General features: G+C 47.8%; 2 protein-coding genes across 2 annotated transcripts in view; one reads left to right on the top strand and one right to left on the bottom strand.

Annotated features, from left to right (window-relative positions):
* Positions 1-12708, bottom strand: part of tmem163b (transmembrane protein 163b) — a 51503-nt gene extending 38795 nt beyond the window's left edge. Inside the window, exons 1-2 of the mRNA XM_012837825.3 lie at positions 11958-12708; positions 11061-11180 (exon numbers count right to left, since the gene is read on the bottom strand). Coding sequence (XP_012693279.1) covers positions 11061-11180; positions 11958-12135 — 298 coding nt within the window. The 5' untranslated portion in view covers positions 12136-12708. The remainder of the gene's footprint in view (positions 1-11060; positions 11181-11957) is intronic.
* Positions 12709-16842: 4134 nt separating this feature from the next.
* On the top strand, positions 16843-27867 carry ccnt2b (cyclin T2b). Its single transcript, XM_012837824.3, has 9 exons — positions 16843-17110; positions 17999-18080; positions 18343-18471; positions 19604-19664; positions 19779-19841; positions 20070-20115; positions 22584-22747; positions 23130-23200; positions 25056-27867. Exons 1-9 carry the CDS (start codon positions 16953-16955, stop codon positions 26394-26396), a joined length of 2115 nt encoding a protein of 704 aa, XP_012693278.2. The 5' UTR covers positions 16843-16952; the 3' UTR covers positions 26397-27867.
* The last annotated feature ends 76 nt before the right edge of the window (positions 27868-27943 follow it).

A 27943-nucleotide genomic window follows, 5' to 3' on the forward strand; every position in this document is an offset into this window, starting at 1 on the left:
GAGAGGAGAGCAAGACAGAGGGATGAAAGCGCCGGCTTGAAGCTGCTGAAAGCTGCTGTTCCTCAACAAATGAGATCTTAAATAATTCAACGGCTGCATGAACTGGCCACTCAGAGCGGGGCAAGGGCGCAGGACTTCAGAGTCCATCAGAGTTGGTGCACTGGCATCATCACCATACTCTTGAATACACACACACACACACACACACACACACACTCGAACACACACACACACACACACACACACACACACACACTCTAACACACACACACACACACACACACACACACACTCTAACACACACACACACACACACACACACACACACACACACAAACCCACCCTCTGAGTGCAAAACTACAGACTTTTTGCCTAATGTGACACTGCACACAACACACAAACGTGTCAGGCCATTGTGGGCTTGATCTCCAGCCCTCTCCACAGAGGGCAGCAGTGGTGATGTGGAAGGCAACTCCACATGAAATCTTAATAGAAGGGGCCTTGGTGTCAGAGTTTGGCAGCGCGCGTGTTTCGTAGCCTGGGGATAGGTGGCGCTACATCAGGCGTCGGAGAGTAGACGGCTCGCCCAGGCTCCTGTTCTCTGCTGCAGCTCAGATTTAATGAGAGTTTTTCTCTCTCTTTTTTTTCCCCCTCCATTAGCCCTGACAGTGCATCTGTTCACACAGCGCAGCACACACACTCACACAAAAACACACACACACAGACACACACACACACACACGCACACACACACACACTTACTTGTTGTGAATGAAAGCACAACAAGGGGAATTAGATCAGGGGGGCAGACCTGGGCAAAACGAACACGATTACAGGAGCTAAAAGGAGCCAAAAGCACTGATAACCAGGCCTCTGTGTGGGAGGGGCCTCTCGGGAGGAAACCCCAGTTGGACGGCCGCCATCTTGGCTCGGAACACCTGAGTCACCTGAGCAAGAGGGTGAGTCGGGCCAACGCAGTGAGAAAGGGCTCCAGCTAGCCAGCAATCTGACTGGATGGAATCTATGGGAGGGAAAATACACACACACACTAACACACACACACACACGCACACCCGCTAAAACACACACTAACACACACACACACACATGCACACCCACTAAAACACACACTAACACACACACACACACACATGCACACCCACTAAAACACACACTAACACACACACACACACATGCACACCCACTAAAACACACACTAACACACACACACATGCACGCCCGCAGAGCCGGTGAATCCAGCCACCCCAGTGAGAGATCATTACAGCTAGCCAGCAATGTGACTCTCTATGAAATCTATGGTTGGGGACAATACACCCACACACACACACACACACACACACACACACACATACAGAACACGCCATCTACAAGCCAAAGAGAGCAGATCACTAATCACTCTAGTTTATCCATCGTCTGTCGAAGAAGAATAAAAATAGAAAGCAGCTTCCTCCTCTTTCCTGCACGTCATCAACACGTCTTCACCCAAACCCCCCAGCGCTTCACACTCCCAAAGATGGCTGAACACACACTTCCCACACAGCCTGAACACACACTTCCCATGATGCCTAGACACACACTCCCCATGATGCCTGAACACACACTCCCTAAGATGTCTGAACACACACACACGCGCACACACACACACACACACACACACAATGCCCACACAGCCTGAACAGACACACACACACACACACACACACACACACACACAAACACATTCCCCAAACAGCCTGAACACACACATGCATCAGACGTCATGAAACTCCTGTCACACACATTTACATCACAATTGAACTCACACCATAAACACACACACAATAAAATAACTACATAATTTAACCAAACCCATCATGTGACTAAGCTCCCCCCCCCCCCCCCCCCCCCCCACACACACACACACACCACTGGGCCTTCCACTCACACACACCCCCCCCCCCCACACACACACACACACACACACACCACTGGGCCTTCCTCTGGTCAAGTGGCAGGGGAAGGGGAAGGGGCCAAATTCATGCATTCTCTCTCTCTCCCATATCTCTCTTTCTCTGTCACTGAGTTATGTCAAACTCTCTTACTCCTCTCTTTCTGTGCCTCTCTATCTTCCCCCATCTGTCTCTCTCCCCCCTCTCCACTCTCTCTCTATCCCCCTCTCTTCTCCTGCTTGTATTTTTAGACTGCATACTCCTAGGGAGTTGGCGCTCAGGCTTTTAGACTTCTGAATGCATTAATACATGATGCCTAGTGCAGAGCTGCGCCCTCTCTCTCTCTCTCTCTCTCTCTATCCATGTCTCTCTCTTTCCCCCTCTCTCTGTCTCTTTCTCTCTTTCTTCCTCTATACCTCTCTCTCTCTCCCCCTCTATCACTTTCTCTCTCTCTCTCTCTCTCTCTTTCCCCCTCTGTCCCTCTCTCTCTTTCTCCCCCTCTATCACTCTCTCTCTCGCTCTCCCGCTCTCTCTCTCTCTATCTCTCCCTCTATCACTTTCACTCTTTCTCCCCCTCTATCGCTTTCTCTCTCTCTATCCTCCCCTTCTCTTTCGCTCTCATTCCCTTCCTCTCTCTTTTTCCTGTGTCTCCACCCTTTCTCTATTTCTGTCTCTTTGTCTCTCTCCCACTCCCTCTGTTTCTCTCCCTCTCTTCCTCTCTCTTCATCTCTCCCTCTGTCTCTCCCACTCCCTCTGTTTCTCTCCCTGTCTCTCTTCCTCTCTCTTCATCCCTCTCTCTTCATCTCTCCCTGTCTCTCCCCCTCTCTCTCTCCCTCTCCCTCTTTCTCTTCCTCTCTCTCTTCCTCTCTCTCTTCCTCTCTCTGTCTATGGTTCCTATCTGAACCCAAAGTGGAGAGTGATTTACATTCAGGCCACAGCACTGCAATGTGAGCCGCACCCCCTCCCCTGAGCTCCACCCTCCCCCCTGAGCCCCACCCTCTCCCATAAGTCCCACCCCCTCCCCTGAGCCCCACCCTCTCAGCTCTCCCCTGAGCCCCACCCTCTCCCCTCTGAGCCCCACCCTCTCCCCCCTGAGCCACACCCCCTCCCCTGAGCCCCACCCTCTCCCCTAAGCCCCACCCTCTCCGCTCTCCCCTGTGCTACCACTAATGCCCCTGTGCCCTTGTCACAGAAACACTGGCATCTGCCCCTCTCCCCTCTCCCCTGTGCCCTCGTCACAGAAACACTGGCATCTGCCCCTCTGCTACCACTAATGCCCCTGTGCCCTTGTCACAGAAACACTGGCATCTGCCCCTCAGCTACCACTAATGCCCCTGTGCCCTTATCACAGAAACACTGGCATCTGCCCCTCTCCCCTCTCCCCTGTGCCCTTATCACAGAAACACTGGCATCTGCCCCTCTGCTACCACTAATGCCCCTGAGAAATGCCCCTGAAAAGAGCCCAAGCTGCCCACTAGAGTGCCTAGGTGCTGATGGGTACACACACACATCTGTAGAGAGCCAGGTTTCAGTACTGGGTGCACACACACACACACATGTAGTAAGTCCAGTTTCAGTCATGGGTGCACACACACACACACATGTAGTAAGTCCAGTTTCAGTCCTGGGTACACACACACACACACACACACACACGTGTAGTAAGTCCAGTTTCAGCACTGGGTACACACACACACACGTGTAGTAAGTCCAGTTTCAGTCCTGGGTGCACACACACACACATGTAGTAAGTCCAGTTTCAGCACTGGGTACACACACACACACACACACACACACACACACACACACACGCGTCTGTAGAAGGTCTAGTTCCAGTCCTGGGTACACACACACACACACACACACACGTGTAGTAAGTCCAGTTTCAGCACTGGGTACACACACACACACACGTGTAGTAAGTCCAGTTTCAGTCCTGGGTACACACACACACACACACACACACACACACACACACACACACACACACACACACACACGCGTCTGTAGAAGGTCTAGTTCCAGTCCTGGGTGTGTGGTGGTGGGCTGTGTGATGTGTGCTGCAGGGCTGGCCCTCATCAGTCCAGGGTCTCCACATCAATAGCAATGCCATAACAGCTGAGAAAGTATCCGAGCAGCCGTATCGATCAACCGACAGGTGCATTGATGTCTGATAATGGATAGCTCCCTTGAAGGAGACGTGTTCAGCTTTCAAAACAAACACTCGTGTTCAGTGACACTCGCGGCGTGTTCTAGAAAGATGAATACCCTTCTGAACATGGTGCACTTTCCAGGCGCTGACAACGTGAGATTCCAGAGAGTTCCAGAGGGTGGTAGAACTGACAGCGGAGACAGATAGCACACCGCTACCGCCGCATAAAACATCCTCCGTCTCCACAACTAACTCTGTCCCCTACAGAGGTACTGCATTAGTGGATCTCGTGCATAGACAGCATCTGAGAATGTAAATTTGTCGCCCCCCCCCATCCCCCCCTGCCAAACCCTCCTCTCTTCCTTTCTCTTTTTCTCTCTCTCCTGCTCTCTCTCTCCTGCTCTCTCTCTCTCTATATATCTCTATCTATCTATCTATCTATCTCTCTCTCTCTCTCTCTCTCCTGCTCTCTCTCTCTCTTCTGCTCTCTCTCTCTCTCTCCTGCTCTCTCTCTCTCTCTCCTGCTCTCTCTCTCTCTCTCTCCTGCTCTCTCTCTCTCTCTCTCTCCTGCTCTCTCTCTTTCTCTCTCTCTCTCTCTCTCTCTCCTTCTCTCTCTCTCTCTCTCTCTCTTTCTCTCTCTCTCTCTCTCCTGCTCTCTCTCTCTCTCTCTCCTGCTCTCTCTCTCTCTCTCTCTCCTGCTCTCTCTCTCTCTCTCTCTCTCTCTCTCTCTCTCCTTCTCTCTCTCTCTCTCTCTCTCTTTCTCTGCTGTGTTTCTGGCTCCATTCCTCCATACTCGTTCATTAGCGGCGTTGAGGCATGCATCGACTGCTTTCAAATAGAGTGCCGCCGAGGTGCTCGCTAATTGGCTCCCGCCGAAGCCGACGGTCGTCTGAGGGATTGAGATGTTAAGGCCTGGCATAGATTCTTTCACACGCACCACACCCCCACACCCCCCCATCCCCCAAAAAATACCCGCCACTCGGAGTGACGCTAATGGCAAGGAGCTTGACGCTGCATCCGATCAAAGTGCAAATGAGATTCAGTCGGCAGGAGGAGAGAGCCAGTGCTAGCTGTGTTAAACTTGGGGGAAGGGGGCTGTTCAGCCCTTCTGTTGTGATCGATGAGACAATACCTAATGCTTTGGGGGTAGAGAGAGAGAGAGAGAGAGAGAGAGAGAGAGAAAGAGAAAGAGAAAGAGAGAGAGAAAGAGAGAGAGAGAAAGAGAGAGATGCCCGTAGGCTGACACCGGATACCTTGGAGGGGCCCTGCAGTGGAGATAACTGGTGGTCTCCAGCCCTCTGCCCCAGCGCCTCCAGCCCCAGCCCCACCTCCACCTCCACCTCCACACAACCCCCACCCCCACCCCCACCTCCACCTCCACCCCCACCTCCACCTCCACCTCCACCCTCACACAACCCCCATTAGCTGGGCCGAGACCGGGCCTTCAGCAGAGGCCGAGCAGAGACCTACGCAGGTCCTCAGTCACAGAGAGAGAGAGAGAGAGAGGGAGTGTGTGTGTCTGTGTGTATGTGAGAGAGAGAGAGGGGGGGGAGTGTGTGTTAGTGTGTATGAGAGGGAGAGAGAGAGAGAGAAGGAGGGAGAGAAAGAGAGACAGAGATAGAGTGTGTGTGGGTCTGTGTGTATGTGAGAGAGAGAGAGGGAGGGAGAGAAAGGGGAAGAGAGTGTGTGTTAGTGTGTCTGAGAGGGAGAAAGAGAGAGAGAGAGCAAGAGAGAGAGGGAGAGATGAAGAGCAGTGTGAGGAGCAGTGAACCCAACCCATCCTAACCTCAACCTCCTGCCGAGGATTCTGGGTAGGCAGAGCTGGGAGTTACATAACCGCTTTTCTGATTGATCCTCTGGGCAGAAGGGGGGGGGGAATGTTTGCCATTCCAGATCCGTTCCCACCTGCCGGTTCCATAAGGGACCGGGCCAGAACGGCGCGCTACGCAAACAGTTCCTGAATAGTAATAGTTCCCTCCGCTGTGCTGGTTCGGTTGCCTGGATATGCAGCCAGGCCCGGGTGTCGAGCCCAGAGCGCAGTGTTCCCTCTGTAATTAGAGAGCGGTCTGCACCTGCTGGATGAGCACCTGCTGGACCAGCCAGCCATGTAATGTCCTACATCCTGGTTACAGCCCCACAGCTACACAAACAACTGCTTCACGTATGGAGGAGGACAGGGCACTCCTTCAACTCAGATGGGTGACAGGCAGACAAACACAAACTCAGTCTCAGCTCACAACGCTTCACGTGATGCACGTCAGACGGAGACAATGCGTCGATACTGACTAATACCTCACTTCTGACATCAATAACTGCTGATATTTGCGGTTAAAATCAGTGTCACCTGTCAGTGAATTCATAGTTTGATGTTCCGTCTAACTGTCAAAATGACTTCCCTAATGTGTACAGAGGGCACAGTTAGTGTGTGTGTGAATTGTCCCTTTGAGGGTGTGTGTTTGTAAACATGTGTGTGTGTGTTTGTCAGGGATGGTTGCCAGTGTGCAGGGTTAACACACAGCAGGATCTTCACTGGTGCCGGGAACACACAGAGAGATTTTCAGATTACTCAGCAATTTATCATGCTGTGTTCCGATAGTCAGCCAGTTTTAGTGCAAATACCCAGCATAGTGTGTGTGTATGTGTGTGTGTGTGTGTGTGTGTGTGTGTGTGTGTGTGTGTGTGTGTGTGTGTGTGTGTGTGTGTGTGTGTGTTTCTAGGTGGGCTTCTATGTGTGTATGTTTACATGGGTGTGTGTAAATGTATGTGTGTGCACAGAATGTTAAGGTACAGTGGTAAAGAAATAAAGAGAGAGTGAGAGGGTGGAAAAAGAAGAAAGAGAGAGGGAGAGCCGGAGAGAGAAGAAAGAGAGACGGAGAGGGAGGGAGAGAGAAGAAAGAGAGACGGAGATGGAGGGAGAGCAGGAGAGAGAGAGGGAGAGAGAAGAAAGAGAGAGGGAGGGAGAGCGGGAGAGAGAGAGGGAGAGAGAAGAAAGAGAGAGGGAGGGAGAGCGGGAGAGAGAGAGGGAGAGAGAAGAAAGAGAGAGGGAGAGGGAGGGAGAGAGAAGAAAGAGAGACGGAGATGGAGGGAGAGCAGGAGAGAGAGAGGGAGAGAGAAGAAAGAGAGAGGGAGGGAGAGCGGGAGAGAGAGAGGGAGAGAGAAGAAAGAGAGAGGGAAGGGTGTAAATAGAGGCTCAGAGGGAGGAGAGAGCAGGCAATGGAGAGCAGGAAGGAAACTGGGTAGAGCTGGTCCTCATCAGTGATCGGAGTTATTTATCTGGGAGGAAGGAAACCCTGCAGTCAGAAACAAGACTCCTGCTCCAGCCATGCATCTCTCTCTCTCTCTGTTTCTCTCTCTCTCTCTCTCAGCTCTCTCTCTCTCTCTCTCTCTGTTTCTCTCTTTGTTTCTCTCTCTCTCTCTGTCTCTCTCTGTTTCTCTCTCTCTCTCGCGCTCTCTCTCTCTCGCTCTCTCAGCTCTCTCTCTTTCTCTCTCTCTCTGTCTCTCTCTCTCTCTCTCTCTCTGTTTCTCTCTCTCTCTCAGCTCTCTCTCTGTTTCTCTCTCTCTCTCAGCTCTCTCTCTCTCTCTCTCTCTGTTTCTCTCTCTCTCTCAGCTCTCTCTCTGTTTCTCTCTCTCTCTCAGCTCTCTCTCTTTCTCTCTCTCTCTGTCTCTCTCTCTCTCTCTCTCTCTGTTTCTCTCTCTCTCTCAGCTCTCTCTCTGTTTCTCTCTCTCTCAGCTCTCTCTCTCTCTCTCAGCTTTCTCTCTCTCTCTCTCAGCTATCTCTCTCTCTCTCAGCTCTCGCTCTCTCAGCTCTCTCTCTTTCTCTCTCTCTCTGTCTCTCTCTCTCTCTCTCTCTCTGTTTCTCTCTCTCTCTCAGCTCTCTCTCTGTTTCTCTCTCTCTCTCAGCTCTCTCTCTCTCTCTCTCTCAGCTTTCTCTCTCTCTCCCTCAGCTTTCTCTCTCTCTCTCAGCTCTCTCTCTCTCTGTTTTTCTCTCTCTCTCAGTTCTCTCTCTCTTAGCACTGTCTCAGTTCCGTCTCAGTTCCGTCTCAGGTCCGTCTCAGTTCCGTCTCAGGTCCGTCTCAGCTCCGTCTCAGTTCCGTCTCAGGTCTGCCTCAGCTCCGTCTCAGTTCCGTCTCAGTTCCGTCTCAGAACCACCATGTCTCTGAGCGTGCCAGCTAACAGCAACGATTTGGGCTCTAATAAAGTTCCCGTGGCTCGTGGGCCAGTAGAAATGACACAGATTAGTTGCTAACTTCACACAATCATGTCTCTCTCCCTCTCTCTCTCTCTCTCTCTCACTCTTTCTCTCTCTCCCTCTCTCTCCGTCACATACACAGCTGAGCCCGTGAGAAGGGTGACTTGCGCTGGTGTAGTACAAGGGTGTGCATCTAACATCGTTCACAATGACACAGATTAGTTGCTAACTTCACACATTCATGTCTCACTCTCTCTCTCTCTCTCTCTCTCTCACTCTCTCTCTCTCTCACTCTTTCTCGCTCTCCCTCTCTCTCCGTCACATACACAGCTGAGCCCGTGAGAAGGGTGACGTGCGCTGGTGTAGTACAAGGGTGTGCATCTAACATCGCTCACAAACAAACACAATCTGTCCCCGTCCTAAGAACTGCTTGCTCTGCGCCCCAGATCTCAGAGTTGCATGATAGATGGCCTCCCTCCGCAGACATGGTGTTTACTCTAGTGCTCTTTCACTGCTGAGTGTGAACCTCCTTAACCAGGCATGATACATTTAATGCAGTCGTGTGATGTGATGTGATGGGATGGGATTCACCTATTTGGGTACTTAACCGCACTGCACACTCGAGACCATGTTCTCCTTTAAACAATGGAGATGAATTCAGTTCAACGTTGTATTTAGACTCCCAAACTCAGTGGGCTTTGAGGTTTTAAAGCGCAGCTTGAGCATATGTACAGCGACTGGGGATCGGGGGGATTTGTGTGCTGGTGAAGACCGCTGTGATGAGCCTCACGGTCACTCTGTAGTCAGCTGAAGCTGAATCTGCACTCACACACCAGTTCAGATGAAGCGTAATCTGCACTCACACCAGTTCAGATGAAGCGTAATCTGCACTCACACACCAGTTCAGATGAAGCGTAATCTGCACTCACACCAGTTCAGATGGATGGCGTCGGTGCGTGGGGACGGCCCGCAGGGACCGGGAGAATGCTACATCGCTCTCTATCGTGTGTTTGGTCCTCAATAAAAATGAGAACACGTCATTTACCCCAGTTTACGCTGGAGAAATAAAGCCAAGCGTTTGAATTGCTATATACACACATAGCTAATGGTTTTATGTAGGTTTGCAAACTCACCCCAAAACAACCAAACCAAAAAGAACTGTTAAGAAATAAGCAAAACATCTCTCTACCCTTACTTTTTTAACATCTATCTATCTATCTATCTATCTATCTATCTATCTATCTATCTAGCTGTGTATCTATCCATCTATCTATCCATCTATCTATCTACCTATCTATCTATCTATGTAACTTTCTATCTATGTAACTTTCTATCTATCTATCTATCTATCTATCTACCTATCTATCTATGTAACTTTCTATCTATCCATCTATCTATCTATCTATCTATCTATCTATCTATCTATCTACCTATCTATCTATGTAACTTTCTATCTATCCATCTATCTATCCATCTATCTATCTATCTATCTATCTATCTATCTATCTATCTATCTACCTATCTATCTATGTAACTTTCTATCTATCTATCTATCTATCTATCTCTCTTACATGTTAACCCTTGCCCCTCTTCCTTCTTTAACTTTCTTAAACTCTGTTCCCTTTGATTCTCGAGGAGCGATGACTCGCTCAAGTCGTCATTTGATTGCGGCGTGAAGTCGTGATGTGTGACTGGCATGCAGCCAGAACACAAGAACCCAAAAGTCACTGAACGTCTCCTCGTGGTGCCTCATGGTGCCTCATGGGGCGACAGTGGTACAGGAGGTAAAGAAGTCGGTTAGTAATCAGAAGGTTGCTAGTTCGATTCCCTGTCGAAGCGTCCTTGAGCAAGACACTGAACCCCTAATTGCTCCTGATGTGCAGTGTGCCATCAGTGTAAATGTAAAATGTGTATACATTGTAAGTCACACATATGTAAGTCGCTTTGGATAAAAGCGTCTGCTAAATGACTAAATGTAAATGTAAATGTCATGGTGTTTGAGGGCCACGCTGCCGTCAGCAGAGCAGGCACATGTCACCCCAAGGACACGCCGTACGTGCAGTGCCGGGAGTGACGCCGAGAGTGACGCCAAACAGGTGATGTGTCTCTCACGCTTCTTTTCAGTCACACGGTGAGGAGGAATTTCATCATCAGAGACCGTGTGTGCAAGGGCCTACGGGCAGCTACAGTTTCTGCCCTCAATGCACACACACTGGCCTATGAGACAGAGTTTGTCCTCTGCTGCAAAGTTTTACAAACGGAATTTCTGTTTCCAAACAGACCCCATACTGTGGCCATTTCCACCACACAAACCAAAGTCACCAACACACACTGAGTAATCTGAAAAGTGTTTATCAAGGTCACCAACACAACAAGTTACTCAAAGTCACCAACACACAGAACAGTTTCTCAAAGTCACCAACATCCACAAGAGTTTCTCAAAGTCACCAACATCCACAAGAGTTTCTCAAGGTCACCAACACACACAAGTGTTTCTCAAAGTCACCAACACACACAAGAGTTACTCAAGGTCACCAACACACACAAGAGTTACTCAGTCACCAACACACAGAACAGTTACTCAAAGTCACCAACACACACAAGAGTTACTCAAAGTCACCAACACACACAAAAGTTACTCAGTCACCAACACACACAAGAGTTACTCAGTCACCAACACACACAAGAGTTACTCAGTCACCAACACACACAAGAGTTTCTCAAAGTCACCAACACACAGAACAGAGGGATGGAACAGAGCCAGACTCACTGAAGGCAGCGACGGCCAGGATGAGCGTCACCACGATGGACACCCAGGATATCCACAATGCCTTCTTACGATAGTCCTGCGCTTCGTGTGGTTTCAGCCGCATGCTACTCTCCAATAAACCTGTCAAGAGCAATTAACAGAGGGAGAAACCTACAGTTAACAGAGGGAGAAACCTACATGGCTAACAGTTAACAGAGGGAGAAACCTACATGGCTAACAGTTAACAGAGGGAGAAACCTACATGGCTAACAGTTAACAGAGGGAGAAACCTACATGGCTAACAATTAACAGAGGGAGAAATCTACATGGCTAACAATTAACAGAGGGAGAAATCTACATGGCTAACAATTAACAGAGGGAGAAATCTACATGGCTAACAATTAACAGAGGGAGAAATCTACATGACTAACAGGCTTTCTGTCCAGAAGATGAAGACATACAGATCATGATGATTCATGCATCAAAGTAATATTGTCCACTGCTTCTGTTAACTACATGTTATTAAATAAACAGAATTTATGTAACTCCACTGTGGTTGTTAGAAGATACATTGGATTTGTCAGATGATTCGGTAAGTATAATTCACGCACAACTTTTTTAAGACTTTAAGACTGCAACATTGAGAAATTTGGTAAGTTGTGACTATTTTCAAGCCTTTAGGCGACAAAACTACTAGGCAGTTGCACATACACATGCACTCACACAGACACACACGGTCACGCACACATTTGCACAGTGGAGGGTCTGAGGGTCTCTCTCTGGCGAGCTCATGCATAATGCATCTCATGTAGAAGTCAATAATTAAAACCGGAGTTGCGGTGCCTCCGGTTGCTCAAGAACATCCGGAAACTCCCGACCAGCATATCCAAATGTAATAAACAGTTATTCTCTGCTTACCTTTGTCTTCAACATTGTCGCCGATTTTCATTTCCTGGTCCATGGTGAACGGGTCTACTTGGCTCGGTCTGCTGGAAAGCGGCTGATCTGGAGGGTCGCACTGCCCGTTTTGAGCCGATGGATCCACGATGGTGGGATGCGGGATGGGACTGGGATCCGGAGCCAAGGCGTCAGTCATCGTCGTTCAGGTGCGGGTCAAATTAGACATTCAAATAATCTCACACCAGGGTGAGAGGTGCAACAATCCAGCACGCGCGTGCAGCCCGTCTCGAGGAGAGTGGTATGCCGCGAGCTCACTGCGTGTCTGAGAGCGCAATCAGCGCGCGAGCGAGCCTCCCAGTCCACAACACACACTTGCCAAGAGGGCGAAGAGTACAGCAAGCGCACTCTAATTAAAATCTCATTTTCCTTAGCAAGACCTCTGCCCCGAATTGCTCGGAATTCACGCGAGTAGCTCTGATGGGTACAATATTGCAGGTCACTGACAAGACGGCTGGCGACAGCCGGTCCACAGAACGCAACTCCTCTCGGCTTGCAGCGCTCCGCATCTGGCCCAGGTGATGAAATAGTCCAGCCAACATCTACACTGCACTGAATGTATCGGGCAGCATCGCTCTGCTTGTTTGATTAGACACGCTTCTGTAGACTTAAAACTCTAATCCCTTTTTTGTGTACTGACAGGAAAAGTTTAGTTTAGCCTACGTATTTTCACGCACTTTATGTTTTGAAATCCTCAATTTAAATATTTATGTTGCCATTGTCGACTGGCACAAATAAATCTAACTTCTAAAATGTAATTTTGTTTGTAAAATGTTTCCTTTAATACGCTACTCATCCACAAAACACAAAATGAGTTTAAATGAATTTCGCTTAGTCTAAATCAGTATTAATAGGCCCGAGAAACATCAAACAAAATGAATCACAACAAAAGGCTCGTGTTTCCCGTGGTTTTCTATGCTGTGAGGACCAGGGTAACACTGTCTTGGTTTTGTTCCATGTGTGTAGTTGGTTTGATTCAGCACAACACATGTTAAGAGTATAGTCTATATGTTGCACTTAAACCCCAGCCAACAGAACATGGGCAAGAGACATGCAATCTAGCCTATTCGCCTACAGGCTAGTGCGGATTAGTTTTCCTGTTCTGCGACAAAATAGAAAACCAGCGAAGTATTTAACTCCGAGATTCTCTAAATATTTGTTTAAAGGATCTTGTTGACTTAGGATCCGCCACCGTGTGCTGTAGAAACCTAGCCTACGTGTATCGGGTAACTTCACATGAATGGGCGTTATCACATGAAAACAATAGCATAACAAGCATTGGAAGAATATAAGGGATTTGTTTACTTCATTGTCAGAAAGCCTGATTTCTTAACCTCGGATAGAACGACAACCAATACTATTAACGCCTTCCATCACTGCCCGCATTACACCTAAATGAATCTACTGTTGTCGAATACGCGGGTGTTCAATTTATGAGTTGACATTTTCACCTGGCAATAAACTCACCTTGCACTCAGTGGGCTACTAGACTTTGCTGCCACCTTGTGGTGATGTTTGGACGTTGCAGTTAATCGCTCTCAAACTCCTCAACGAATAACTAATAAAAGAGAGCGCCATGTTTAGATCAGGGTGAAATAAACATACCATAACTCTTTGGAAATGTAAACATTGAATCTGGAGTGTGACTGGCATTTGGACTTAACATGTATTGAATAAGTCCGTTTTTACCACCCCTTGGACAAGGCCTATGTTTCATTTTGAAGTCAAAGCTCTGAGGAAGACAGTGTGTCTTGTCTAGACAGTATGGTACCACAAACATTCTAAACACGAGACACTAAGTGAGAGATACACTGCTAGACACAGAGTTATGCTCTGACCCAGGATCTTCAGTGTGTGTTGAAGTTGAATAAAACAGTCAACACACACACACACACAGGCACGATTAGGCCTATATAAACAGTGTAATAACAAGCAAATAAATGCTGGGGCTTCAAGGACATGTCTGACTTTGCGCTGCAAATTCACAAGAAAAAATGACACTGTAATATTTCAGTCCCAGACTCTGACATGTTCAAAAGTATTTGGAGAAGGTTTCTGCTGACTGGCAGTTTGAACTCAAGAATAGCATCAGATGAAGGCTGCTCATTTTGACAGTGTCCTTCAGCTAAATTCATAGCCAACATCTTGCCCGTCTTTCATGAAAGAGAAAAAAAAAAGAGAAATGGAGAACATAGAGCTCTGTGATCTTTTCAGTACCAATTCCTCCCGAGCCAAACTGCACAGCAGTGATATGAGGAGAATGACCAGAAGCTCGGACGGACGGACGGACGGACGGACGGACGGACGGACGGACGGACGGACGGACGGACGGACGGACGGACACAAACACAACATGTGAGCAGCCGGTCACGTGTAGCATGTCACGTGCTAGACATGACACTGAAAGCACAGCATAATTAGCATGGAAAATGCAGTCCAAGAAGATGCTTTACTTTGGCTGTTTAATGGTAAGTTAACAGGTTTTTTTTTGTTTGTCAAGAAGATGTCCTCTCTATAAGCCATCTGTTAGTTTCTTCAGTAAAAAGTCGTTTGGTTTCTAACTGCCACTATCTCTCCACTGCAGCCGAGATGTTTATCTCTCTCCAAATGTGAGACACATTTTAACACACAGTTGTAATCATTATTGTAAAACATACAATTTTAACTGAGCTGCTAACTTGGTTTCATTTCTGTAATTCTTCTTTAGTCACAGTGATTCAGTTTGCTCATGTTGTCAGTTCAAATATCTAGCTTTTTCTAAACTACTAACAGGACTATCCAACTGACTAGAACATAACTAGGACTATCCAGGTGACTGGGACAGAACTAGGACTATCCGGGTGATTGGAACATGATTACCAGGTGACAGGAACAGGACTATCCAGGTGACTGGAACAGAACTAGGACTATCCAGGTGATTGGAACAGAACTAGGACTATCCAGGTGACAGAACTAGGACTATCCAGGTGATTGGAACAGAATGAGGACTATCCAGGTGACAGAACTAGGACTATCCAGGTGACTGGGACAGAACTAGGACTATCCGGGTGACTGGAACTAGGACTATCCAGGTGACAGGGACATAACTAGGACTATCCAGGTGACTAGGACAGAACTAGGACTATCCAGGTGATTGGAACATGATTACCAGGTGATTGGAACAGGACTATCCAGGTGACTGGGACAGAACTAGGACTATCCAGGTGATTGGAACAGAACTAGGACTATCCAGGTGACAGGGACAGAACTAGGACTATCCAGGTGACAGAACTAGGACTATCCAGGTGACTGGAACAGAACTAGGACTATCCAGGTGACAGGGACAGAACTAGGACTATCCAGGTGACAGAACTAGGACTATCCAGGTGACTGGAACAGAACTAGGACTATCCAGGTGACAGGGACAGAACTAGGACTATCCAGGTGACAGGGACAGAACTAGGACTATCCAGGTGACAGGGACAGAACTAGGACTATCCAGGTGACTGGAACAGAACTAGGACTATCCAGGTGACTGGGACAGAACTAGGACTATCCAGGTGACAGGGACAGAACTAGGACTATCCAGGTGACTGGAACAGAACTAGGACTATCCAGGTGACAGGGACAGAACTAGGACTATCCAGGTGACAGAACTAGGACTATCCAGGTGACTGGAACAGAACTAGGACTATCCAGGTGACAGGGACAGAACTAGGACTATCCAGGTGACAGGGACAGAACTAGGACTATCCAGGTGACAGGGACAGAACTAGGACTATCCAGGTGACTGGAACAGAACTAGGACTATCCAGGTGACTGGAACAGATCTAGGACTATCCAGTTGATTGGGACAGAATTAGGACTATCCAGGTGACAGGGACAGAACTAGGACTATCCAGGTGACAGGGACAGATCTAGGACTATCCAGGTGACAGAACTAGGACTATCCAGGTGACAGAACTAGGACTATCCAGGTGACTGGAACTAGGACTATCCAGGTGACAGGGACAGAACTAGGACTATCCAGGTGACAGGGACAGAACTAGGACTATCCAGGTGACTGGAACAGAACTAGGACTATCCAGGTGACTGGAACAGATCTAGGACTATCCAGTTGATTGGGACAGAATTAGGACTATCCAGGTGACAGGGACAGAACTAGGACTATCCAGGTGACAGGGACAGATCTAGGACTATCCAGGTGACAGAACTAGGACTATCCAGGTGACAGAACTAGGACTATCCAGGTGACTGGAACTAGGACTATCCAGGTGACAGGGACAGAACTAGGACTATCCAGGTGATAGGGACAGAACTAGGACTATCCAGGTGACAGGGACAGAACTAGGACTATCCAGGTGACTGGAACAGGTCTGGCCCAGTTCTGGTTCAGATGGACAGAATGCCAGATTAGCCCCAGATGGCGGCAGAAGAGTAAAGAATGCCAGATTAGCCCCAGATGGCGGCAGAAGAGTAAAAGGAGAATCCATTACACGTAAAAAGAGGTCAAAGGTTACTGCATGTTATTCAAATATTGCTAATGAAACCAACATGTTTTAGCACATTGGCCATCATCAATTATGCACTCATTTTTATTTCATATTTACTGTATATATTTCTGTTTATATTTATATGTCGTTACATTATGGTAATTTGCATCCAGTATCCTTCAGATTTCTCAATATGACTAAATGGCAGTGGACACAAGTTCAACGTACAGTTCTTAATTTACTGGTCGGGCAATGGAAATCCATAAAATGTTAGGAAATAAATCTTGTTTGCATTGACACTGTGAAGTGTATAGTATCCTTAATCCAATCTTGAATCTCGCCTGGATTTGAGGTGTCTTTCGCGGCGTCTGTTTCAATTTTCTCTCCGGGACAGTAGGTGGCAGCGTGCACATGAATCCGTGGCCTCTAAACAGACTTGCGTAATTTCTGTGAGGAAGAAGAACGTCGGCGCGCCGGGACGAACATGGCGGCTGGGTACCGGGGTTCCTCGAAATGGCTCTTCACCCCTGAACAATTGGAAAATACGCCGTCCCGTCGCAATGGAATCGAGCCGGACAGAGAATTATCTTACCGCCAGCAAGCTGCGAATCTTATTCAGGACATGGGCCAAAGACTCAACGTGTATCCTCTTTGAGATATGAAAGACGCATTCGTGCTAACTCTTTAGCCAGCCGTATGCAGAGCTCATGGCGCCTCGCCTGAAACATCGCCCTCAAAAATTTGGATGATGTGGCGTCGAAATGTGTCGTCTAATTGAAGCAAATTTGTCTCTTTCTATAGGGGAATTGTGTTGTTGTAAAATATCGGTAATTTTAGGCGAAGTATTGCATAGTGTTTTGATGAAGTCCTTGATTTAAAGATCAATGTCCGTGGCCTCTTTATATTAGCCTGCTAGCTATGCTAACGAGCTAGGTTGGCTATCGACACAATGTCGAAATGGCGTGCTAGCTACAATGAAGATGCCGTGCATACATTTGTTGGCTAGCCTTAACCAGTTTAGTGGAAATTTGTGATTTATTAAAAGACCCTTGTCGTTACCTACGACCAGAAATTGTTCAGTGTTTATTTTATGTTGTAAATCTGCAATTTGCCAATTTTACAACGTGTAAAAACTATATGGCTTTAACGTGATCAGGCCAGCTCACGACAATAGTGTCTCGCTAGTGTTGCGTATTTCACGTCCTAGCAAGCGGCCTAGCATAGGTTAGATTTGTTAGCAAGGCCCGCTAGCCGGTTTCTGACCCAATCTAGCAATTTTGTTACATAACGCAGTATTTGCAAATTCATGTCGGCATCGTCCATGTTACACACTGCATCGTAAAATGATGCGTACATTTTTGCACATTTTGATGTATTTCGTTTATTGTCTTAAGGGTCGTCTCGGCTTGATCGGAAATCATTAGTCATTGAATCTTTGGGCTGTATTTCAGAGTAAGGTTAGATATTTTGCTCGGTACCAGTTCCAACTCGCTCAATGTTGTTAATTGTCCTTAACCACCTTTGCCTTAGATCTCAGCTCACAATCAACACTGCTATCGTTTACATGCACAGATTTTATATGCTCCACTCCTTCACGAAGTTCCATAGAAATGTAAGTGAAATGTCTTGTGAGGCTTGGTAAAGAAGTAACATTGGCTTGTATCTTTCTTATGGACTGTTTCTGTTGTCCATGTGAAGATGTCCAGGCGTAAACTGTCATTGCTAGGTCTGTTTTGTGGCAGGGTTGCTGAACAAATAACTAATTATTTTGCAGTGTTTACCTTTTCTTCCCTGGATTACATTCTTTCTATAATGTCCAATCCATTGTTAGCGGAGCCAGACTTGAAGTCCTTTTGCTTTGTTTTCCTTGGCAGATAATTTCACCCACTACGCTGTTCTTAGCTGCAAAGGTGGAAGAACAGCCAAGGAAGCTTGAACACGTCATAAAGGTTTCGCACGCCTGTCTCAATCCACAGGACCCTCCGTTGGACACCAAGAGCAATGTAGGTGACGCTTCCATTCGCCCGATCAACGTCTGGTTGGCAGGGGATCTGTGGGGAGAGCGAGCAGCTCGTTTTTTAGAGTCTTGGTTGTGTTTGAGCGGGTGAATGCTGTTTGTCTTGTTTTAATGTTCTCGTCACACACAGGGCCCCTTAGGTGCCACAGTGGTGGAGGGGAGTTGACGTTAACGAACTGTGTCACGTATTAACCTACGTAGTTTCCTCCTGCGCTGATTTCCCTCTTTTACAGCATCAGTCTCTTCCCCCAGTTGGCAGAATTAGTTATGGATAACCTTAATTTGACCTATTGATGGACTGTAGGGTTTATTTACGTTGGTTGCCTATGAAGACTAGGTGGGCTATAAACGTCATCACTCTCCTCCACAAAGAGTGTGGGAGGACAAGGCCTTGTCCCCCTTTTTAACAAAATATCGTGACGCTTGAGGCATCACAGTAAATTATGATATCTAGTAGCTGGCCAAGTTGCATGTTTATTGTAGATAATACTTAATTCTGTCAGTTTTATTAATTGCATCTGTTTTGCTTTCCTTCCTCCTTCTCTGGAAAACTTGGAACAGAAATCTAGTCTATAGATTGATGTAAAAACAAATGTAATCTATAGGTTAATGGACACGCATCTCGACATATGGCAGTGTTTGCGGCATCACGTTGTGGTGTTGCCTGAACAAAAAGTGTCTCTGGGGATGCTCAGAGTGTTGAGTGTTAAATCCAAGGAATTCCCAAGATGGGGGGGGGACAGGCTGTCACCGTGGGGGTCATTCTCAGAGATGGAAGTTAAAGGGAAGTGGCCAAGTATCCAAACAGAGAGAGAGAGTTGCATGAGTGGAAGGGCCAAGTATCCATCAAAGAGAGAGAGAGTTGCAATTATAAGAACTTTGAATTAACGGTTATCGCTTAATTGTATCAACGTGCTATAGAATGTTTCATCGCGGAGTGATTTATTATTAGCTGTGAAAAGTCCGAGTTGGGATGTCCTGGGATATTCCAACTCATGGAACGTCTCTCGTCCAATCAGAAACAGCTAAATAATTCAATAGAACCCAATTGTTTTATAAAGTGTGTTTTGGTGAACCAGGGTTGTGATGTAACAAAGTGATTGTGTGTCGGACTCCAGGCATACCTTCAGCAAGCTCAAGAACTGGTCCTTCTAGAAACGATTGTACTGCAAACCCTCGGTGAGTTTCCCTTTGTCTGTCCGCACATGGCACTCACAAGGCCTATATCCACACTTGTGTTTATATTCCTGACAAACGGACGACATCGTGCTCTAACCTCATGTTGTATTCCAGGGTTTGAAATAACAATAGAGCATCCACACACAGATGTTGTGAGGTGTTCCCAGCTAGTCCGAGGTAGAGGATTTCACCTTCTCTTTCCTATCCTATCTCTACTGTTACATGGACTTAACTCTTACACATACTGATATCTGTAATCCTGATCCGTCATGGGATATTGTAATGGACATAACTGCAAGCATGCCTGTTAGTTTTGTAGGAACTCTGTAAAATACATACAATTTTTTTTGTTTTTTTTTGTTTTGTCGCTTTCAAGTCATTTCCTCTCTTGTTTTGCCTCCACAGCAAGCAAGGATTTGGCCCAGACTTCCTATTTCATGGCTACCAACAGGTTGTTATCCTGACCCTCTTTGTTGCACTGTGATGGCACACTATAGCTTCCTGTTCTGCAGGGTACCCCTTCCTGTGTCCAACCCCCTCTTGGTGCCGGGGCCCCTGGGAACCCCCTGGTGGTGCGCACGTACACGTGTGCGGTGCCGGCGGGCAGTACCGGCCCTGGCGCTGTGCGGTGTATTGTACGAGGGTCTGGAGTTGGCACAGAAGGGCCGTATGCCCCATAGTGAAGTGTAGTGGTGCTGTACGGCGTCCTGTTGCTTGGTTCAGAGTGCATAGGTCTAATGACACAATTGGTAGCCTGAATATTGCAAAGGGTGTTAACTTAGAGATTGTCCCGGTAAGTATAACAGACATTCCCTTTTTTTCCTTCACATAAATGAAATCTAAATTATTGACTAGAAAATAGTATGTAATACGTGTGCCTAGCTAGCATAGCCAGCGTGTAATGAATATGTAATTAATCAACAATTCATATATTATAGTTAATTTAAAACTAAAGAAACGTACGATTTAGAAGGAACTTTTTTGTGTTTTCCGGACGTGTAAGTCACAATCTCAACCCTCAATCTAAACTCCAAGTTATTATACGAGTCGGACTGCTAAGAAGCAGATAGCCAAAAGTTCTTCAATCTGGGTGGCTTTAGAGTCAAACTTTTGAATGAATCTGGGCAGGTCAAGGCCGGACTGGCATTAGAATAGGCGACTGTTAAGCATCGTGTCCAGTTCTTGTCATTGTTTCTTATAGAAATAGACATTTCTTATAGAAATAAGAATTTTGTACATATAAAAAGTTGATTGATGAGCCATTTGTTGGGAAGTTTTACTCGTTGAATTTGTTAAGTCCACAGAATCAAGTTAGGTTTCTTTGTTTGTGTAGGCCTAGGTGTTTTAGCTCTGCCAGTTGGGTCTCGACCCGCCAAACAGCCCTGTCTCTCTGCATTTTGAGATCGAAATTCTATGAGATGATCATGTAATGGGTTTAGTTCCTCATAGTACATATTCTCATTTAAATATAACTAGTCAGGTAAAACATTTTAGGATATTGTCCGTATTTCCTCCTTTCGTGTAAATTAAGTCTGAAGTTTTTCCTTACGAAAGTGTTTATATATGCATGGGTTTGCATAGATGGAAATGACTGGTGTAGCAGTGTTTCTCCTGTGTATTTAGAGGTTGATTTTGGCTCTTGCCACGCTTCACTATTAAATCCACACACATTTCAGTGTTGCGTAATCATAATAATTGTTCACTTACTTTATGATGGGTGGAAAAAGTGACTTTCAGTTCGGAAAATACTTTAAAACAAATTTAAATTGCAAATAAAATTGTTTGAATAACCTTGTAGATATTTCCTTAGTCTGTGAATTACTAAACAAATTGATTTAGATCTGTGACAGCACAGCAGTGTACGGTGTCTGGATTGCAAGGGAAGCAAAGATCTGAAGTCAATTTGATCCAACGACTCTTTCGCTGTCTCCCTCTCTGTTTTAATTGACTCCTTTACAGATTAGTTGACAGGCTGAGTGCCCCTGTTCTGAGTGTGCATTTGTGAATGAAAGATGGAGTTGGTTCCTCTGCCCATCAGGCGTCTTTCATTGTCACTCACACGCCTTTAAGATCCATGTTGTTAATTCGACCTCCAAAACTGAAAAGCTAAAGCTAGGCTCCGCTGGAGTCACCAGTAGCCTGGTTGAGCCTCGGCTGAAAGCCCGGAGTGCTGTGTGTATCCCTGTCCAGACACTGTACATGCTCCCTGTGGTTCACTGGGGCCAGACTTAGCAGGCTGCGTCCAGTATGTGGCTCTTATCTTTAAATCGTCTGTCAGTTCACCCATAGTCAAAGCCCCCCGCTGTGGATGTTGTCATGGCCGATGTTTTAGTTCACTGCCTAGGAAGTCTTGTAGTGGACCAGTGAATACGCCCCAATGCCCGTGCTCTTGTGATGGTAGAGAGCTGAATGTGACACGCACTGAGGTGGTGGTGTGTGTGTGTGTGTGTGTTGCCTTCCTCTCACCAGCTCCTACTGTCCGCCAGTTTGATGTAGCTGCGGGGCTCCCCAGTAGCACATAGCCGAGACACATAACTAGCCCTTTAAAAAACCCTGTAGTTCCACAGTTGCCATGCCGATGCAGTAGACATGTTTGAAGCTCAGATGCTGACATGGCATTGAGCCAAATGTACTTACTTCCAGAAATATCAAAAGTGTTCACACACATTCTAGTGCCACTGTTCATGCTGACCAATTGTGTTTTTATAAATTCTTAGAAAAGAAAGAAAGCTGTTACCATGCTGTACATGCAGATGAAACTGTTGCTTAGAGTTGAGTTATTTAGTAGCCAGTGCCGGCCTTGAGGACTAACGGAGCGTCCTTCGTCTCCCTCTGTGTTTGTGTCTCCTCTCTCTTGCATGTCCTCCTCCTCCTCCTCCTCCGTCTTCTTCTTCTCCTCTTCGTCTCGGCGCCCTGCAGCCTCCACCTCACCACCTTCTGCCTGCAGCACCGCCCCCAGGTGGTGGCCTGTGTGTGCATCCACCTGGCCTGCAAGTGGTCCAACTGGGAGATCCCCATCTCCTCCGACGGCAAGCACTGGTGGGAGTACGTGGACAGCGGCGTGACGCTCGAGCTCCTCGACCGTAAGATATCCGCCAGCGCCCTCGTTCTTACCTTAAGGGTGTTTTCCTTACGAGCTCCTAAACCGTTTGAAGGCAGTGGCTTTGGGTGTAAGTGTTGGGTACACGAGGACACACACACACACAGACTAGGTCGCCCTGCTACTTATGTTTCATCCTAACGAGCCTTCATTAGGCATCTCCTCAGCACTGACGTCCCATGTACTGCATGTATCTCTGTATCCGTTGGCTTTGAACTTCTCTCTGGGGTTTAGAACTTGTCATTTCATCGTCTCATCACACCACACCACCACCCACTACTGTGACGCCGAATCTTAAAACGTCTCTCGTTCTATCCTAAGCACGAACGGAACCTTGCTAACTCAGACTTTGTTCTCTGGCGCAGAACTGACACACGAGTTCCTTCAGATCCTGGAGAAGACGCCCAGCCGGCTGAAGCGCATCCGAAACTGGAGGGTACGTACCACAGGCACGACGCCAGTCTGTGCCCTCTGCTCTCTCTAGTACCACGGGCACGACGGCAGTTTGTGCCCTCTGCTCTCTCTAGTACCACGGGCACGACGGCAGTTTGTGCCCTCTGTTGTACCACAGGCACGGTGCCAGTCTCTGCCCTCTGCTCTCTCTAGTACCACGGGCACGACGCCAGTCTGTGCCCTCTGCCCTCTCTAGTACCACAGGCACGGTGCCAGTCTGCCCTCTCTAGTACCACAGGCACGGTGCCAGTCTGCCCTCTCTAGTACCACAGGCACGGTGCCAGTCTGCCCTCTCTAGTACCACAGGCACGGTGCCAGTCTGCTCTCTCTAGTACCACAGGCACGACGCCAGTCTGTGCCCTCTCTAGTACCGCAGGCACGACGCCAGTCTGTGCCCTCTCTAGTACCGCAGGCACGGTGCCAGTTTGTGCCCTCTGTTCTACCACAGGCACGGTGCCAGTTTGTGCCCTCTGCTCTCTCTAGTACCACAGGCACGACGCCAGTCTGTGCCCTCTGCCCTCTCTAGTACCACAGGCACGGTGCCAGCTTGTGCCCTCTGTTCTACCACAGGCACGGTGCCAGTTTGTGCCCTCTCTAGTACCACAGGCACGACGCCAGTCTGTGCCCTCTCTAGAACCACAGGCACGACGCCAGTCTGTGCTCTCTGTACTCCGTTATAGAATAACTCCTCGGTCATGTAATAATGTAATATTTCAATTATTAATCGTCAATTTTTGTGCAAAATGAGTCAATGTTAATGAGTTACATGATCACTCTCATCACATCAATTGTTCTAAAGATAGTCTTTGCTCTGAGTAAACCAGTAAGTGTGACCTCATGGGTGTCGTAAGGCCTGGGTCTATGGGCCTCAGCCCTGAATGTTTAATGAATCTATTCATCTGTCATTCCGATCATGCAGTAAAGTCAAGAATGGTATAATTGATAAAAAATGCAAAAACCTTTTTTGTGAGCACCAGAGAGAGAGAGAGAGAGAGAGAGCGCAGCGGTTACAGGGCTGGTGTTTGTTGGCATCTGGTGGTAGCTATCGTAACGGGGTATAATAGCTGCATGCGTGTGTTATCGGCTACGTTCGCGTTGTCATGTTAATCTATTAATAAACGTAGCATATCGATTGTTTAACAGACTGGCCGATTGTTTACCAAACTGGCCGATAACCGACGCAGCTACGCTGGCTAGCTAATTGACTAAGGCAAGACTTGAAGGTTTTGGATATAAGAAGTTTTTAAACAGAAACATGATAAAGGCAAAGAGGTGCAGGCGAGGCTAGCGGGAGGTGGAGGAAGAGTCATTTGGGCAGGAGCAAGGGACGAGAACCGTGCAGACTCAACTTTAATATCTCCCAGTTTAAAATCGATTGGCAAAAAAAAGCACTCTGTATAGGCCTATCTAAACCGAGGTTTACCAAACAAAGGCTGATGTGTTTTTGGTATTCAGACAAGAATCAGAAATGCATTTGTGTCTATAAAAACAAAACTGGTAAATGTGTTCTATGGGTAACCTATGGCGATGTCCATGTCTAAAAAGAAGTGTTTTCATGTAGACAAGCAGTGTGGTATACCGGATGGTGTGATGTTCATGTTGAGTCAGGCAGTCCAGTATGTCTTCAGGCTTACTGTGTCTCAAACTAAGTGAAGGTGGTGCATTTAGCTGCCAGAATCAACGGCTTTCAAAACCGTCTCCCCAGGGAGGATGCCCCCGGACCCCCTACAGGACTGAGCTAAACCCCCAAATGTTTTCGATGTTGCTTTTGATGTGGGAATAAAAGATGTTTGTTTTTTAATGTGGTAATAAAACTAGTTTTTCTCATCCTTGTTTAGGCTAACCAAGCCGCCAAGAAGACGAAGTCGGACAACCCTGGCGACAACTCATTCCAAGGCCTGTGTCTGGCCAAGAACAACTCGCTGGACAGCCTCCTGGACATGCGCGGCGCCTTCTCCGACCTCTCCTCTTCCTCCTCTTCCTCCTTCCAGCTGGACATGCCCTCCGGCTCGGCCGCCTCGCTCTCTCTCAACGGCATGGCGGGGCTGCAGGCTTCCGCCTACCCCTTCCCAGCATCCTCGGCGCAGGCAGACGTCTACGGTCTGAAGGCGGACCCCATCGGCGCCTCCCTGGGCTCCCAGCCGCCGCTGCTCCTCCAGCCGCCGCTGGCCCCTTCCCCCCCACCTGTCCCCGCCCCCGCGAAGCTCTCCCTGGACAAGTACCGGGAGAAGCAGGCGGCAGAGATAGCCATGGCCAAGCGTCGCGAGGCGGAGCGCACCGACGTGTCGGCCACCGCGGCTCAGCCGGAACCACACCGCAAGCAAGCGCACCACCACCACCATCACCACGGCAGCAGCCACTTGCAGCCGCTGGGTTCCGCTGGCGACGGCTCAGTCAGGGTGAAGTATGCCACCGCGCCCGGCTCCGAGCCTTCGTCATCCTCCTCCAGGTCCTCGTCGTCCAAGAGCCTGAAACGGCGGTTGCCCGCCTCGGAGAACGGCAACGGAGGCAGCAACCAAGAGGAGCTTCGCATGAAGATCAAAGTCTCAGAGCGCCACGCGGCCTCTTCCTCCTCTTCCTCTTCTTCCTCGGGCGGCTACGGTGGCCTGGAGGTGCCCGGCGGCTCGAGCAGCAAGAGCAAACACGCCAGCCCGCGGCAGAGCCGAGACAAACACCGGGAGCACTCGAGCCACCGGCAGTCCAAACACGGCCACGGCCACGGCCATTCTCACTCCAACACGCTGACTCTGGGCGGCCACGGCGACGCCTCGTCCACATCCTCCTCCAGCCACCACCACCATCACCAGCAGCAGCAGCAGCAGCAGCAGCAACAGCAGCAGTCGCAGCCCCACCACCACCACCACTCGTCCAAGTCCAGCCGCAGCTCCAAGAGCTCCAGCGGCTCCTCCTCCCACCACCGCAGCAGCGGCGGCAGTACCGGCAGTGTCCAGCAGGATGCGCTGTGCCAGAGTGCCGGGCTGAGTGCGGCCTTCCCCGCCGCTGCCCTGCCACACCAGGGCGCATACGGCTCCCTGAGCACCTTAGTAAAGGCAGACAAGAAGCCCAGTGAGAGCCACGGGCCCGACCCCTCCCTAGCCCTGAACGGCCAGCACATGGACTACGAAGACACATTCAACATGCTCGACTCCTTGCTAAGTGCCCAGCAAATGAACTACTAGACGAGAAGACGGTGAGAGAGAGAAACCATGCGAGTTTTTAATTTATCTCCCATTTATCAGAGTTAAAACATACACACACACACAATTGTGTTTTTTTTTTGTTTCTTTTCCTTTATCATAGTAAATGAGTAACCTCCACATTTACGAATCTTGACCTAAAACTGCGTCTTGCAACAACAAACAAAAAAAAAAGAGATCTATATATATATTAATATAGATAGTCAAATGCTACTCTGGAGAAGAAAAAAAAAAATATGTGAAGTATTACCACCTGTCGAGGCTTCCTGCTAGATCAACGGCTTCTCTAGCAGCTGGGACTCAGGTCAAGAGCGGGCGAAGACGTGGTTCGGTTTCATTTAATGAGATGATGTTTTATACCGTTTGTGCTTGTTCCAATCAAAGGGAGAACCTCGGGTTCTGATGACTGTTTACAAGACGTGCAAAAGAGGAGAAACTGTTTTTCGCGCATTTTTGTATTTTTAAACTCTATTCCTCAAACGCTCAGGTTTGGAGATGCTTAAGGATGTAACAACAAATATGAAAGTCTATATACATACATACATTCATTCATACATACGTACATACAAACATATCTACACAGATTATTATGTTGGTCCAATGGTGAATTTTAGGGCAGATCTTAAGCATCTTGGTTGGGGTCTGATCATCCACTCTGCTGCTATAAGTGATACAGGACGGAAACCCCCAGGCTGATCGCCTCCAGGCTCCTCCTCGCCCCTGTATGACTACTGACATAGCCTTTGAACACCAGGGCCACTGGCACGGCACAGCAATACATAGGCCAGCCAGCGAGCCCGGTGGTTTATCCTGTGGCAGTCGGGAGGACCGGCCGGCAGAGACTAGCGGAGAGGAGGAGGCCAGGGGCGAGTCGGAGGAGAGTTCGGAGCTGGGTCGTTTTTTCGTCCTTCAGTCTCAAACAGGTTCACGTTCCGGGTGTGTGGGGGGCTTGTAAGTTTTTGCGAATTCATAGACTTACGACCGTAAAACTGGATGCCAAAGGTAGTGCCTGAAAACTCTCTAGCAGATTAAAAGTCAGAATTATAAATTACGTTTACAAGAGGATTTTTTTTTTTTTTTTTTCTGTAAAAGTGCATTTTAGAAGAGCCTGGTTCAGTGTCACCCCAGAAATGGGAAGGAAAAAAAGAAAAGAAAGGTGGAAAAAAAACTGAAATGTAAAATGACTTGTCTAAGTAAGCCCCCATTCGCACCATGCAAACTCTTTTAAAAAACATGATTCTGGGTACAGCCTGATGTTTTATTCCTTTTAATATGCAGATTCTTGATTGTTTTTGAATGTTATTCAGACTCATTTCTGTTTTATTTGTGGGTTTGTGAAACGTGCTACTAGTGATTTTACTCCACATAGGATTCGTGTAGCTTAAAAACAGACTGTCCCCAAAATCTTGATGTCCAGTGTTTCAATGAGAATAAACCATACGCATCTCAGTGACCTGTGCTGTGTGTTGTGTTTCTTTGGGCTGCTTGCTCTGTGGTTACTAGGAAACTGGTCAAATCCCACATGATTG

Source organism: Clupea harengus, chromosome 21 (assembly GCF_900700415.2).
Source record: "Clupea harengus chromosome 21, Ch_v2.0.2, whole genome shotgun sequence".
Taxonomy (NCBI): domain Eukaryota; kingdom Metazoa; phylum Chordata; class Actinopteri; order Clupeiformes; family Clupeidae; genus Clupea; species Clupea harengus.